At 32.5% G+C, this 14,484-nt stretch overlaps 2 protein-coding genes across 3 annotated transcripts; both read left to right on the top strand.

Annotated features, from left to right (window-relative positions):
* Positions 1–732: 732 nt before the first annotated feature.
* Positions 733–4,356, top strand: LOC110663415 (type I inositol polyphosphate 5-phosphatase 5). Its single transcript, XM_058150564.1, has 10 exons — positions 733–1,115; positions 1,282–1,372; positions 1,451–1,525; positions 1,887–1,974; positions 2,060–2,164; positions 2,578–3,121; positions 3,313–3,506; positions 3,602–3,710; positions 3,815–3,963; positions 4,067–4,356. The coding sequence occupies exons 1-10, from the start codon at positions 993–995 to the stop codon at positions 4,290–4,292; spliced, it is 1,704 nt and encodes a 567-aa protein (XP_058006547.1). The 5' UTR covers positions 733–992; the 3' UTR covers positions 4,293–4,356.
* A 3,412-nt stretch (positions 4,357–7,768) lies between these two features.
* LOC110663447 (protein ALTERED PHOSPHATE STARVATION RESPONSE 1) lies at positions 7,769–14,143 on the top strand. Of its 2 annotated transcripts, none has more exons than XM_021822740.2 (5): positions 7,769–9,825; positions 9,979–10,053; positions 10,505–10,710; positions 12,969–13,192; positions 13,359–14,143. In XM_021822740.2, exons 1-5 carry the CDS (start codon positions 8,736–8,738, stop codon positions 14,011–14,013), a joined length of 2,250 nt encoding a protein of 749 aa, XP_021678432.2. In that variant the 5' UTR covers positions 7,769–8,735; the 3' UTR covers positions 14,014–14,143. The 2 variants fall into 2 exon arrangements, with proteins under 2 accessions (XP_021678432.2, XP_021678431.2); XM_021822739.2 differs by having other exon boundaries at positions 7,786–9,825; positions 10,496–10,710.
* The last annotated feature ends 341 nt before the right edge of the window (positions 14,144–14,484 follow it).

Below are 14,484 nucleotides of genomic sequence, written 5' to 3'. Positions count from 1 at the left end.
AGAAAATAGTGGATTAACAACGAATTATAATCTGTTAGTATTAGCAACGAATTTTATAAATTATGCAATAGATTCTAATCCATTAATATTAGCAACAGATTTTGTAATTAATTTTTTTATTTTATTGCAATTTTAGAATAAAATTACATAGAGTAATACTTTAGAAATAAAAACAAAATTCTTTTGCAACGAATTTACATTCGTTATTAAAATTTGTTGTAAATCAATATTATAAAAATATTTAAATATAAATTTAGCAATGAAGAGCTGATCCACTGGGAACTAATATAACTTATGTGTATGTTATCCTGTAAGTTAATAATATTTCAAATGCCCATATTTATGCCAATTAGAGGTAATCTGATTGGTTTCCTCACTTTCAAAGTATTGGAAGCGAAAAGATTTAGAGTTCGAGTCTATCTAGCACATAATACTTCCATTAAATTAAAAACAAAAAATGCTTATGCCTATTTTCTCATTCCTTACTTAATTTATGATAAATTGTTCCTCAAATTCCAATGCCTTTCACCTAATTACCGAGGCAGGAATAATAATAATAATAATAAACCAAATTTAAGTTGCCTATGATTGCATTCAGCAGGCATAGAGCTAATTCTTTTTCTCTCAGAGAGAATTGAAAAGAAAATAACTTAGATTGTAAAGTAGTTAGGTGACTACGAAGTATGATTCTAACGGTTTCTTCCCTTGTTTTTTTACCTTCTCAAGTTTTCCGAGACCATTGGCGCTAAAATCTCAGCCTTTGCAACAGATCACAAAAATTAATTTTCCATTTTTCATTTTCATTAACCAAAAACAGGAAAGATAGAGAAAAACAAATTTACAGCAATATCATTCATGATTATGAGCAAACCCAGAAATTTATTGTCTTCTTGCAGAGTTCAATGTAGATTTTAATTTAAAATCATATTGTGGCCATTTTTCACGAAGATGCCACTGAAAAATTGACCCTATATGATATTTATTTTTTGAAAATGAATATGTTAATGAATGATTTCGAGATAGAACAATCAAATACCAAGATAGAAATGATCAAGGCCGATAGCCCTATCAGTATCGCTCCTGAAAATTCTGTCCAGAGTGAGAAGAAAAAAAGGGTAATTTTTGTTTCTTTGTTTCTTGTATGTTTTGATTGTTTTTTCTTGGTCTTCTTTCTTGTTCATTATCATCATTATTGCTTCATTCAATGTTTTTTGATCCAAAAAAATACAGGCATGATGATAAATTTTTATGATTTGTTTCCATCCATATAATTTTGTGCAGTCTATCATTCCAAAGATTTTCAGTTCGAAGCGAAACAGCAAAGCAGGCTCTAACGATGACACAGGATCAGATGGTGATGAAGTTTCTATTGGTATTCCCTTCTCCGTGAATGTTTGTGTATGTCTATGTATATATTCTTGTTCTTGATTTTTTGGGATTTGATTAGCAGATGCAGAAAAGAATATATCAGAAAGAAGAATAACGTTCATGGAATCGCCTCTGACAATGAGCAATAATTACTCGGGTATGTTTTATTAGGTGCATCGAACCATATTTTCCATGCCAAGATATATGCAAACTTGGGGGGTCATTTTTTTATTGAATCTATATGTGATGGCCAAAAGCCACGTAGCATCAAAAGGAGTCTAAGTTCAACCTATACCATCTTGCAAAATCAAGGTAGCTAACCTAACATTATAATGAGTTTTTGATTGTTGGCTTATATATTTGTAAATCATAGGGAAGAAAAATATGATAGAGACATGGAAATTTTTGTTTATATTTGCTATTGACCTGTTGTCCTTGTCATTGACAAATTGTTGATTTTGGACTTCAGGATTTAATTAAAAGGTAAACCATAATGTTGATTTCTTATCTACTTGCAGAAACACAGACTAGTCCTTCAATTGAAGGCCTGAACCTATCAAACTTTGGGCAGTCTATGACACAAGAAACAGAAATCAAAGAATTTAGGTATGAATTGTTATTGTTGTTGTTTTAAAGAAAAATCAGGTTCGTGTTCCTTTCAATAGGAACATTAATTGTGATTGGGTTGCAGGATTTTCGCTGGAACATGGAATGTGGGAGGAAGGACACCAAACTCTGGCCTCAACTTGGAAGATTTCTTGCAGGTGGAAGGCTGTGCAGATTTATATGTCTGTGGGTATGATAAAAATCACAAATATCATCTTCTAATTATAGTTAAGTGAACTACCGCATGCCTGTTGAATACATGTGTCATCAGACAATGATAGCAGAGCAAAAAGATTCAAATTGCAGTTGCAAATTTTTGTGCATAAAGCACCTCAGGATAGAAAATTAATGTCAAATTGAATGTACATAGTTCTAAGGGAAGGCTATGGTGCTAAGAAGAAAAATGAAGCAGTAGTCTCTCTTTTCCATTTTTCAGATGAAATATGAGCTTAGTAGTCCTATATATTGGAGGGTAATTTGTTTGAAGTGTAGTTATAATTACAAACGTCAACAAGTGGACTTATAATTTGTTTGATTGATGTCTATGTTAATGTTATTTTCTGGTTAGAAATAACAATTTGGTCTAAGCTTTTTTCTCTTCAGGTTTCAGGAAATTGTTCCACTCAGTGCTGGAAATGTATTGGTGATTGAAGACAATGAACCTGCAGCAAAATGGCTGGCTCTGATAAACCACGCACTTAACAAGCCAAGGCAAGAGTCCTACTATTTTCCTGATTCAGGCCCTTTAAGAGTCCACAAAAGCCACAATGTAAAAGACAAGTTTTTCCACAAACCTTCTTTCAAGGTCCTTAGTAAAAATTTGAAGGCAGATAGTAGTCTTCTCAAGATCTGCAATTGTCCCGTGGAGTACCCATCTCAAGAGAGACATAGACTAAGAAAACTTAACGAGTCCATGGATAAATTAGACCCCGAAACTGCTCCTCATCATCAATATAACAGCTCAAATGGATCAATTTATACAGTTGATATGCCTAACTCACCCACACAAACTTACAGCCTTATAGCAAGCAAGCAAATGGTTGGTATTTTCCTTTCAGTGTGGGCTAGAAAGGAGTTGGTGCCTCACATTGGCCATCTCAGAGTCTCTTCTGTAGGAAGAGGAATAATGGGTTGTCTTGGCAACAAGGTAGGTTAGCTGAATGATTGCATGTTGTCTTTGGTAACCAAAAAAAAATTATTGAATCAAATTGGTTCCTGACAATTTATCAAATCCTGACAGTACTGGAGAGATCTAACCTGGAAGATAATTATCAGTTGTAATAATCATGACGAGCGTTGGATCTTAGTGCATGCTTAATTTGATTGATCATATTGCAGGGGTGTATATCAATAAGCTTGTCTTTGCATAGAACGAGCCTTTGCTTCATCTGTTGTCACTTGGCTTCTGGGGAGAAGGAAGGGGATGAACTCAAAAGAAATGCTGATGTAGCTGAAATCCTCAAGAGCACACAATTCCCCAAGATTTGCAAGAATCAAAATCCTCGTGCCCCAGAAAGAATAATTGACCATGAGTATGTGTTACTCATTAACATTTTTAGCTAAAATTCCTCGCACAAAGAGGTGTGTATCTAATCTTTTCACTGAGAAAAAAAATTAAATGTTGCAGCCGGATAATTTGGCTTGGAGACTTAAATTATCGAGTATCTTTAAGCTATGAGGAAACAAAGGTACTGTTGGAGGATAATGACTGGGACACCTTGCTAGAAAAAGACCAGGTTTGTTGCTTTCATTGTTTACAGACTTCACAGAGACCAGGTTTGTTGCTTTCATCTTATATTTCACAAGGCTGACTTGCTTTAACATTAATTGCTAACTGCAGTTGAATATGGAGAGAGAAGCAGGGAGGGTATTTAACGGGTTCACTGAAGGAAGGATTTTGTTTGCTCCCACTTATAAATACTCCCATAATTCAGATTCTTATGCTGGAGAAACTGGAAAATCCAAGAAGAAACGCAGAACCCCAGCATGGTACATATGTAATATATTCTTTCTTTTATGGAGTATAATGAAGCATACGTGGAAGGAGCTTGCAGAAGTGATTGACTTTGTTAATTAAGCTCAAAATTTTCAGGTGTGACAGGATATTATGGCGTGGTAATGGCATTGATCAGTTGTCGTATATTCGGGTAGAATCAAGATTCTCCGACCACAGACCGGTTTGCGCTGTGTTTGCAGTGGAGGTGGAAGCAAAGAACAGAAACAACAGCAAGTTCAGAAAGGGTTACTCATGTGCTGCTCCCAGGATGGTGGAATATGATGAATTCAAGCTTCAAAGGCAAAGCTTTTATGGGCTGTAATGAAAACCAACCAAGTAGTGTGTATTTCATTAGTTTCTTTTTTTTTAATATGTAGTGGGGGAGGGAGGAGAAATCACCACACGTACTTTTTTCTTTTTTTTTTCACTTGAAAAACATTTTTTTGCTAATTGTTTTTGTTTCTACAGGCAAATTATCAATATATGGCAAATAGATAAAAAGGACTACACTGTGTACATTTGATGTAAAACCCCAAGAAAGGTTTTGCAATGGCCAATGAACCTGCTGCCTGCACTCAGAACCTGATAAGAAGAAGAAGACCCAACCCAATAACCCATCAAGCAAACCCCATTATTTGGTGAATAATTAATGATAAAAGAATCAATTATAAAATGCATTCATAATGTGAAAACTCCAATAGCTTTGTCATCATAAGTCTATAATGTCTATTTACTTTCTAACTAGCTGTCTAAATTTTCCCCCATTAAAGCCATCTCTGATTAACTCAAAACAATAATATGTTAAATGATAACCATGATTCAAACGAGTTTTTGTTTTTCACAAGCAAGATTATTATTAAAGAAAATAGTAATGATGATGCACATGTGGAGGAAGAAATTATTGTTCAATCTTGATGACCCATGTGGTGCTTTTTTTTTTTTTTTAAAAAAAAAGCAAGAATATTTGTTCTTGAATGGCAAGAAAAGAAAAAAGAAATAGTGAGCAAAGGAAAATTAAAAGGTTAGGCTCCAAAGTAATAGTATTAGGTCCTTTAATTGAGCAAGATTGAAAACGAAAGAAAAGACTGCTTTGGCATCCTTGGAACGAGGGTATAATTAAAGGCCAAATGAGAAAAGAAATTTGATTGTTTCTTTTCCTCCTTTTGGTAAAGATGATTAACCATATAATAGAAAAAAAAAGAAAATAGAAATAATTTTATTGGGAGTTTATCAATTGATGAAAAAATTAATTAAATTTGTATAAAATTTCTAGATTTCAAATAGGGTGTATAATTTACAATTTAAAATAATCTAAATTAAAACTCAGTTAAAATCACAATTTTTTTTCCTACTAAAAAATTATATATTTCTTTTCATCAGGTAAAAGTTAAGGTATATTTAGTATTGTTATTTATATTATTATTAAGAAAAAAATATATTTTTAAATATATTAATTAATTTAATCATAAAAAAATTAAAATAATAAAATAATTTTTTAAAATTATTTAATAATACAAATTAAATAAAAAAATTTTGTATACTTTTTAATATACTTCCTCAGACCAAACAAGCGTTAGTCCAAAAACCATTATTGTTCCTTTAGCCTCACTGCGTGCGTATACAGATCACATCACATGCATGCATAACATTTGTCTTCTTTTTCATTTTCCCTATAATTTTTTACATTTGTTTTCTTTGGCTTCTTGCAACTGCAAAAGAACCCAACCCAACCCATCCCATCCCATCCCATCTTTTTGACTCTTTCACATAAAGAACCAATAAATTTACTTGAAAAAACCACCAATTAAATATAATAAAAATATTAAAAAAACCATTGGCCCACAACATCTCCTCCACTGTCCCTATTCCTCAAAAATCCAACACACTTCTCCACTGCAGACATCCCCCTCCCCATTAACCTTCCTTTTCTACCTCCACATTGCATTCAAATAAACTCAATATTCTTTAATCTTCATTCATTTTTATCTGTAATTTTTTTTAAAAAATTATCTATCATAGTTTAAAAATTAAAAAATATTAATTATTTTTTTCTAATTTTATTCTTTATTTTAATTAAATACTATAATAAATATTTATATAATATTTAAATGAGATAAATAATAATTTAATTAATTTTTATAAAATAAAATTATTTAATTATTTAATTAATTATTATATAAAATTTAAATATAACAGATAAAAATAAATACAAATAATAAATAATTAGATTAATATAAAGTTTAACAATTAAATTTCTTTAACATTACTATTTTCTTGATAATTAAGTGCACCATAAATAAATTATTAACTTTAATATAAAAAATTAAAATTAAGATTTAAATTTTAATATGTTTAAAATAATAATACATTTTAATTAAAAAAAATTAAATTATCTCATATTAGTAAAGAAAAAGTTACTTGAGATAATATAAATATATTTTTAGCTAATTCTTTTAGAAAATAATATATAAAAGAAAAGAAAAAAGAAAAAAGAGCTCGCTATTCCCCAAAAACCCGGATTTTAAGGAGCCGTTAGAGAGTCCCTCCCTCGGGAAAACATAGGGGCAATTGCGTCAATTTATACAATTTCTTGTTCAGTGCGATCAGGCTCTCACCATTTCTCTTCTCCACTACCCTATCAAGCTATCACATACTAGAGACGCGATAGCATAATTATTTTAAAGCAATTATAAAAATTTAATTTAGGCCAAAAGCTATTTAGATTTTTTTTTTTTAATTTATGCTATAAATTCATAAAGTATTTTGATAAATTAGAGCTTTAACATTTTAAAAAATATTAAATAAGTTTTTAAAATTTTTAAAATTAGATAAATAAGTTTTTAGGTTGAAGAAGTTTTTTAACATTTAAAAATATATTAAAAATTAAATTATAATTGACTCTAAGACAAGATTTTCTAATTCATGGTATCTCCATAAAAAATTTTACGTAGTTAATTTGTAATCTGATGATAAATATCACACGTAATTATTTAATTTTATAAATATTTTTATAAAAATAACTAAATTTTATTTTTTTTATAAAATTTATTAAATTTTAATTTAATTTTATAAAAATTATTATAACAAAAAATTAAAAATTTTCAATTAATTTGCTGACTTATTAATTATTTTATGAATAAAATTATTTTATTTTATTAATTTTTAAAAAAAAAATAAATAATAAAACACATCCAATTACTTTTCTCATCATTAAATTATTTCCTTTTCTCTTTTTTTTATCAGTAACTTTATTTATAAAATAATTAATAAATTAATAAAATAATCTTTAATTTTTAATTATAATAACTTTTATAAAATTAAATTAAAATTTAATTAATTTTATAAAAAAATTAAAATTTAATAATTTTTATAAAAAACTCATAAAATTAAATGATTATGTATAATAATTACCTAGTCATACACAAATTTTTTTTAGCTGCTCATCTATTGAAATGTTATAAATTAAATACATAAAATGATGAGACTTAAGAATTAAAAAATTTTATCTGAATTTATTATTAAAAATAAATCATAATTTAATTTTTTTTAATTAATTTTTAAGAGTTAAAATGTTTATTTGTTAAAAAATAATAAAAGTCTTTATTTGATATATTTTAAAAAGTTAAAAATTTATTTGATATTTTTAAAAATTTAAAAATTTATTTAGACAAAGATTTATAAGACTTTAGGGCTAAAATAAGTCTTTTTCATTTAATTTAATTTAATTTAATTTAATTTAGTATCATATATCAAACAAATTAAAGCGACATTTTCTTTCACTGCAAAGTCCCCTGAAGCTGATTTCCATTTTTTTACTTTTTTTTTTTTATGAATGTAGATATCACAGAAAAACAATCACGCACACAAAACGAGGCAATCTTCTTCTTTGCAGTAGCTGTTGCACAATTGCAGATTCCTTTCTTTCATTTTTATCATTTCTTCTGTTTTGCTTCGTTGCTGCTGCTGCTGCTACTTTTCTCGCACTCTCTCTCTCTCTCTCTGCTTCTGCAAAATCTTTGCTTTTGGAGCCTGAAGAGTGATGCATCTCAGGCCTCACATTCATTGCTTTCAATCTTTCAGGTTTCCGTTAATGGCTTTGATTTTATGACTTCCCAACTACTCTTTGCTGTTTAATGTTACCTTCTTCCTCTGAAAACAACTGCTCCCACTGAGCCTTTTAGCTTTCTTCTGTGCTCTGTTCTAACCTGAAAGAAAAGTCCAACCATTTGTACTTCGTTTTCGATTTTCACTCTCTATGTCTTGTCCCAATCCTATAATAAAAGCTTTCTCCAAGTGGGTTTCTCATTTCTTGTAGAACACATCATCTCCTGTGGCTGGAAAAAGGTTGCTCTGTCTTGCTCTGTTCTAATCTAAAGTTGGATTTTGAAGGAGAAAAGGTTTTGCCTTTTCTTTATTATCATTTCCTTCGTTTTGCTAGCGTTGAAGTTGTGGGTTTTTATTACTGTTTCCAAGTATTTCTTTTACAGATTCCCAAGGCCAAAGTTTGCTCCATAAAATGGGGTGTTAAATTTGTAGTGAAAAGTTTGGTCGTTCAAGCTGTTATGTTCAGTTGTTTTCTTTGGGTCTTTTAAGGATATTTCTCTTTGGACATCAGGAAAATGCGGTTGGTCTACATTACCGGTTCGTGCAATTTCTACTGAAAAATTTTGATTTTTCAAGGTCTTCATCATTCTAAGATATTCTGTTTAGATACTAAAAAATGAAGTTTATTTCATGAACTGGGTTTTCCTTTCTTCTCTAAAATATGGGTTCTGCGAGCTCCAAAGCAGACAGAAATGAAGCTTTGCGCCTATGCAAAGAACGCAGGAGATTCATAAAGCAAGCAATTGATTCAAGGTACAGTCTCGCTGCATCTCATGTCTCTTATATTAACTCTTTGAAAAACATTGGCATAGCTCTCCGGCGATATGCCGAAGCAGAGATTTTGATGGAATCTTCTCTATCAACAACCTCAGCCACTGAACTTTACAAGACTCCATCACACTCTTCATACCCCTCTCCCTCTCCCTCTCACGTTCCAGAGGCTTCGGATTCACCCTTGCATAATGAAAGCCCCATTTCACCCCCAGTGATTAATATAAGTTACATGAGAGTTAGGGGTGCTACTAATCCAGTGACTGTCAAGATTAATTTGAATAATAGTACTGATGGTTTTGTTGAGGATGAATCATTTTGCATGCCAATGCCACCGCCACCACCTCCTTTTGAGTCGGGTGGTTCTTGGGATTATTTTGATCCTAGTAATAATTGTGAAAGTTTTAGATTTGTGAGGGAAAATGAATTGGATGCGGATTTTGATGATGCTAGAGGATTGAACGAATTTAGGGGCGAAAGGGTTGGCATTGACCATAATATAGTAGATGCAAAGGGGAAATGGACGAAAGTTAGTTTAGAGGGACATGGTAAAGGACATGAAGGAATTATAGGGCCTGGACTGAAGAAAAAGGATTTAGAAACCTCAGGTAACTCTGCAACACGAAATGGCAGTTATGTTATAAGAGTAGATAGTAATGCTCATTCAGGTAGATTGATGGGAGTTGAAGGTTCTACTAGAAAACCAATGGATATTCAAGGGGGGCAGGTGGAAATGGCCCAAAATGCCAATGGTTTAACTCTTGAGCGGTCAGGTTCAAAGAAAGAAAAAGAAATGGCCATGAAAGATTTATCTGCAGAGAGAGAAGATCCATCGGAGTTCATTACCCATAGGGCTAAAGATTTTCTGTCAAGCATAAAGGATATAGAACATCGATTCTTTAGAGCTTCTGAATCTGGCAAGGAAGTCTCGAGGATGCTTGAGGCAAACAATATAAGAGTTGGATATTCTGAGAGGAAAGGTAATTGTCTTTGTTGATAATTAACAGCTAATTTATAAGCAGGTTCCTTATTTGTCCACTGCAATGCAAATTCATGTATGCTTTTATTCATGTACGTTCTTCATTGCTAAATCTTTATGCAAATTTACTTTGTAATAACTTTGATTGTCATAGGGAGTTCGTCTGCATCAGCATTTCTGACAGCTTTCCATATATGCTGCCGTGGAAAGACTGCACTTGTGTCTCATGGTAAGCTTAACTTCAAGCAAATCAAGCTTTGGGTCAGCTTTTAAGAATTTGTAATGTTTTAGGTGCAGAAACTGATTTATACTGATTTCATCAGATTCAGCAGTAAGTTGCATCAAATGCCAATGATTTATAACCTGTTCAAGGGTGTAAATTGCTTTTTTGGGTTGTATCCATTGCACAAAGAATCGGAAATGCATGTTGTAACTGTTTAACGATCAATATTTCATTTACTTTGCTCATGGGGCCAAATGATTCTTGGCATTTAGGGCCACCATCTATACGTACCCATTGGTGCCTTATGGCTTATGGGTGTTGAGTCCATAGTTTATTTCAACTTGCAGGCAGATTTATTTGATATAGATTTTCCTACTCTTTTTTACTAGTTTAATGGGCGCAGCATTTCTTGTCTTTTCATACCATTTAGTCTTCTCCAACATTTTAGAACCTGCAGAACATGTTACTAAGGTCATTACATGGAAGCGGACAGCATCTTCAAGGTCATCTTCATCAAGAAATCCACTTGCTGTGGCAACAAGAGATGATATCTCTGATAGTGGTAGTGATTTTGTTGAAGAGTTCTGCATGATTGCTGGAAGTCACTCTTCTACCCTTGATAGGCTATATGCATGGGAAAGAAAACTATATGATGAAGTAAAGGTACTTTGGTTAAAAAACCTTTTTGATTATATGAGCTTTGATATGTTCTTGAGCCTGCATGACATAAATGTTAAACATCTTTTCGGCCCCTTTGATTATCTACATTCTAATGTTATGTAGTGTATATGTGGGATGGCTTTATTGAGTGCGTTTGTTTCTTTTCTGATTCATGATATGAATAAGCGCATCAACAATGTTTACAATAATCTGTCAGTAAGAAGCATTTTTCATGTCTTAAACATTAACAGTTTTTATTCGTAATTTTGTCAATAAGAAGCATTTTTCTTGTATGTTCCTCTTAAAAAAAAGGATCTTTCTTGTATGACCTTACCTGTTGTTTGAATATATTTGACAACTTTTGTGATGTAGAATGGGATAAGAGTATATGATATCATAGTTGTCAATTATCTGTGATATTAAAATATGAGTTTTACCACATGAAAAAGAGAGGTTAGAAGAAACGATTGTTGCTTCTATGATTCATGGTATTACTAGTTCAACTCTTACTAAAGCCAAAAATACTTGTCAGATGAGGATGCTCAGATGTGGTATTGTATTCTGATTCTTCAATTCATTAGGAAATTCTATGAAGATTTTTGAAATAAAGCAGAGCTTAGGCTTTAGACACGAACTCAAGTTCAACTCACACATTACCCTTTTCTTGATAAGGAATGTGGAGAGGAGTGGCTTGAATAAATTGAGGAGACATAGGTAGATGCCACTGACCGGATCAAATGCATTCTGCTGATGTACCCTTACATTTTTACAATTTTCCCCCTTCTTTTTTCCACTCTTTATTGATCCTCACTTTGGGGCTCTGAATTATCCTCCTGACAACAACTGATGAGTCGTGAGTGTGCCATAAGTTGTGAAAATATGGCAAATTTTTATGATGGAAAATTGTTGATCCCTCCAAAATAATTTATTAATTAGCTTGACAGGTTAAGTTAACACAAAAAAAAAAAAGGTATGTGTGATTGTAGCTTTCTTTAATAAGGAGGAGAATTATTAGACCTTCATCTAATAGTTGAATTTTCAATCCATACCATCTTTCAAAGTTAATGTGCAAGGGATATTGTCATGATTGAGACAGATTTTAACCCATTCATGACCAGGAATGAGCATATTGTTAAAGCTATTGTAATAAATGGTTGTTTTACAGAAACCTCTTGGGCATTTGTTTTTATGGTAGCTGACTTGTGCTTCGTTTGCTTGGATGATGGGAAACAGGAAGTATCAGAGAGAGTAGAGGGGGAAGGAAGGGAGAGAGAGAGAGAGAGAGAGAGAGAGAGAGAGAGAGAGAACTGTTATTCTGTATATTCCATTTATGTCCTTTTGAGTTTATTTGCTTTAGGCTGTTAACATTTGTAGGCACATTAGGTTAGAAAGGTAAATACGAAAAAAAGTTCGAATTTGCAAGCTTGCATTTCTTCTTTATCCTTCCTTCCTACATAATCCTTCCTCCCACTTTTTCTTCCAGACAAACATAGCCTTGAATTCAAGATTCACAAGGAACTTCACTCTTTCATGCACTTTTGCTATCCTTCAACATCTAATGGACATGGAAAGGCATCTGGTTTGAAGTTCTGTGGCCAAATCACTTACTTTCTGAAAAGGAAAAATTAGTTTACAATAATTGGCAACTGTGCAATTAAGGTTATGCTTCTTGACAGGAGTGAGGGACCAAAAAAATGATTGTAAAGACAAGAAAATGTCTTCCCTCTCTTTATTTTTCTGGTTGATACTAAACTATGTTCTTTCTTGCTCCTGATGATATTTAAGTGCAATAAAAAAAGTTGATGCTTGCTGAAAAGTGGCAAAATAAATAAATAATAGACGCAATTTTTTTTTTTTTAAGGTTCAAAACCTGTTGTGTGCCTTACCTATATCTTATAGACACACAATGAATTGAACATTGTCTTAGATTGATTTGTTTTTGAATCGCAAGTTGATAGTCACAAATCTAATCTGGGATTTCCTTCAGCGTAATTTAATCTTAGTGCAGGTTCAACTTGATCATGAGATCACTGTATGTAACACTTAAACTTTTCAATTATGAGAGATAGAGACAGATGATTGTCTTACATCATGTTTTCTAAGGAAGTGTTGTAAAAAAATGTTTAGATTTCTCAGAAGCAACTACTACCTGAACATTGTGCTGACTTTCCTATTATTTTGTTCTGTGTCAACCAAGCATACTAGTGCTGCCAATGGCTTCCTTGGATGTTCAGACTCACTTAAAATTTGTTTGTCTATAGGCCAGTGAATCTATCAGGAAGGATTATGATCAGAAATGTGACCAACTAAGGCATCAATTTGCCAAGGATCATAGTGCTCAAGTGATTGACAAGACACGTGCAGTTGTGAAGGATCTACATTCAAGGATAATAGTTGCAATTCATTCTGTTGATACAATATCAAAGCGGATTGAGAAAATGCGAGATGAAGAGTTGCAGCCTCAACTTCTAGAGCTAATTCAAGGGTAGGTAATCTTTTCATTTCCTTATTTATCTTAAATAAAATTAAGCATTAAAGATCTAATATTGTGGCTACTTATTATCAATATAATCCTTGAGAGCCATTCCTGAATGAAACATGTCTTTTAATTCATCACAAGTATTGGATTTATGACCAGTGAGCCTATGCAGGCTGATCAGGATGTGGAAGGCTATGCTTGAATGCCATCATGCACAGTACATCACCATCTCGTTGGCATACCATTCAAGAAATACAACAGGAACTCCACAGGGAGATACTCGCAGGCAGATTGTGGCTCAGCTCGTGGAGGAGATAGAGTGTTTTGGCCTGAGCTTTGCAAACTGGGTTAACAGTCATGCGTCCTATGTGGAAGCCCTCAATGGATGGCTGCAAAACTGCATTCTGCAACCACAAGAGCGTTCCAAGAGCAGGAAACCATTCTCCCCTCGTCGAGCCCTGGCCCCTCCTATTTTTGTTCTTTGTCGTGATTGGTCAGCTGGCATAAAAGCTTTGCCATCTGAGGAACTTGGCAATGCCATCAAAACCTTCATATCTGACCTTTGCCATTTAATGGAGCAACAGGTGGAACAATTACCAAACAAGGAGAATTTAATTGATGAAAATAATGGAGAATCGGGGAGCAAAGATGATGAGAAAAATGATGAGGCTGCTTCAAGCTTGAGCTGCATACAAGCAAGTTTGACAAAGGTTCTTGATAGACTGAACAAATTTTCTGAGGCTTCACTGAAAATGTACGAGGACATTAGGCAGAAAAGTGAAGCAGCTCAAATAGCATACTTGAATTGCAGGCCAGTTAGATATTAAAGCTTATGTAATTATAATATTTTTGCATTCACATGTGTAATTATAAAGCATTTCTAAGTTTGTAGTTGGAACTTGGAAATGAAAATAGATGCTTGTAAATGCGGGAAGAATGTGAACAGTTTTTGTAGCAGTTCAGAAATATTTTTGCACCCTACTCTTGCAGGAGGAGAGCTACATTCGGACAGCCGGGTTACTTAATTTTGCTTTATATTGCTGTTCATATCAATAAAAATATATCAGAAAATTATGCAAAGAAAAAAAAAAAAAAACTATGGACGAAATGGTTAACAAAATGACTTCCTGTTTTAGTTTTCCTTAAAAATTATTAGTTTTTCTATTGGTCAGAGAAAATGTCTCAAAATTCCTCTATTGACCACGAAAATATTTCCCATCGAAGGCAAACCAACCAACCTAATATGAAAGCTTGTATCTTTTGGATACTTCACAATAACATTGTTCGATGCCAGTTTT

Source organism: Hevea brasiliensis, chromosome 7, assembly GCF_030052815.1.
Source record: "Hevea brasiliensis isolate MT/VB/25A 57/8 chromosome 7, ASM3005281v1, whole genome shotgun sequence".
NCBI lineage: Eukaryota > Viridiplantae > Streptophyta > Magnoliopsida > Malpighiales > Euphorbiaceae > Hevea > Hevea brasiliensis.
Note: the sequence above shows the minus strand (reverse complement) of the source record. Positions and strands in the feature narration are given on the sequence as shown.

What these genes read in the sequence shown, in the direction of transcription:
- LOC110663447 (XM_021822739.2), top strand. Translation starts at nt 8,736, where the DNA reads ATGGGTTCTGCGAGCTCCAAAGCAGACAGAAATGAAGCTTTGCGCCTA. An exon ending in GACTGCACTTGTGTCTCATG is followed by an intron (nt 10,054 to 10,495) that starts GTAAGCTTAACT and finishes CCAACATTTTAG; the next exon opens with AACCTGCAGAACATGTTACT. An exon ending in AACTATATGATGAAGTAAAG is followed by an intron (nt 10,711 to 12,968) that starts GTACTTTGGTTA and finishes GTTTGTCTATAG; the next exon opens with GCCAGTGAATCTATCAGGAA.
- LOC110663415 (XM_058150564.1), top strand. Translation starts at nt 993, where the DNA reads ATGAATATGTTAATGAATGATTTCGAGATAGAACAATCAAATACCAAG. An exon ending in CCTTGCTAGAAAAAGACCAG is followed by an intron (nt 3,711 to 3,814) that starts GTTTGTTGCTTT and finishes TGCTAACTGCAG; the next exon opens with TTGAATATGGAGAGAGAAGC. An exon ending in AAACGCAGAACCCCAGCATG is followed by an intron (nt 3,964 to 4,066) that starts GTACATATGTAA and finishes CAAAATTTTCAG; the next exon opens with GTGTGACAGGATATTATGGC.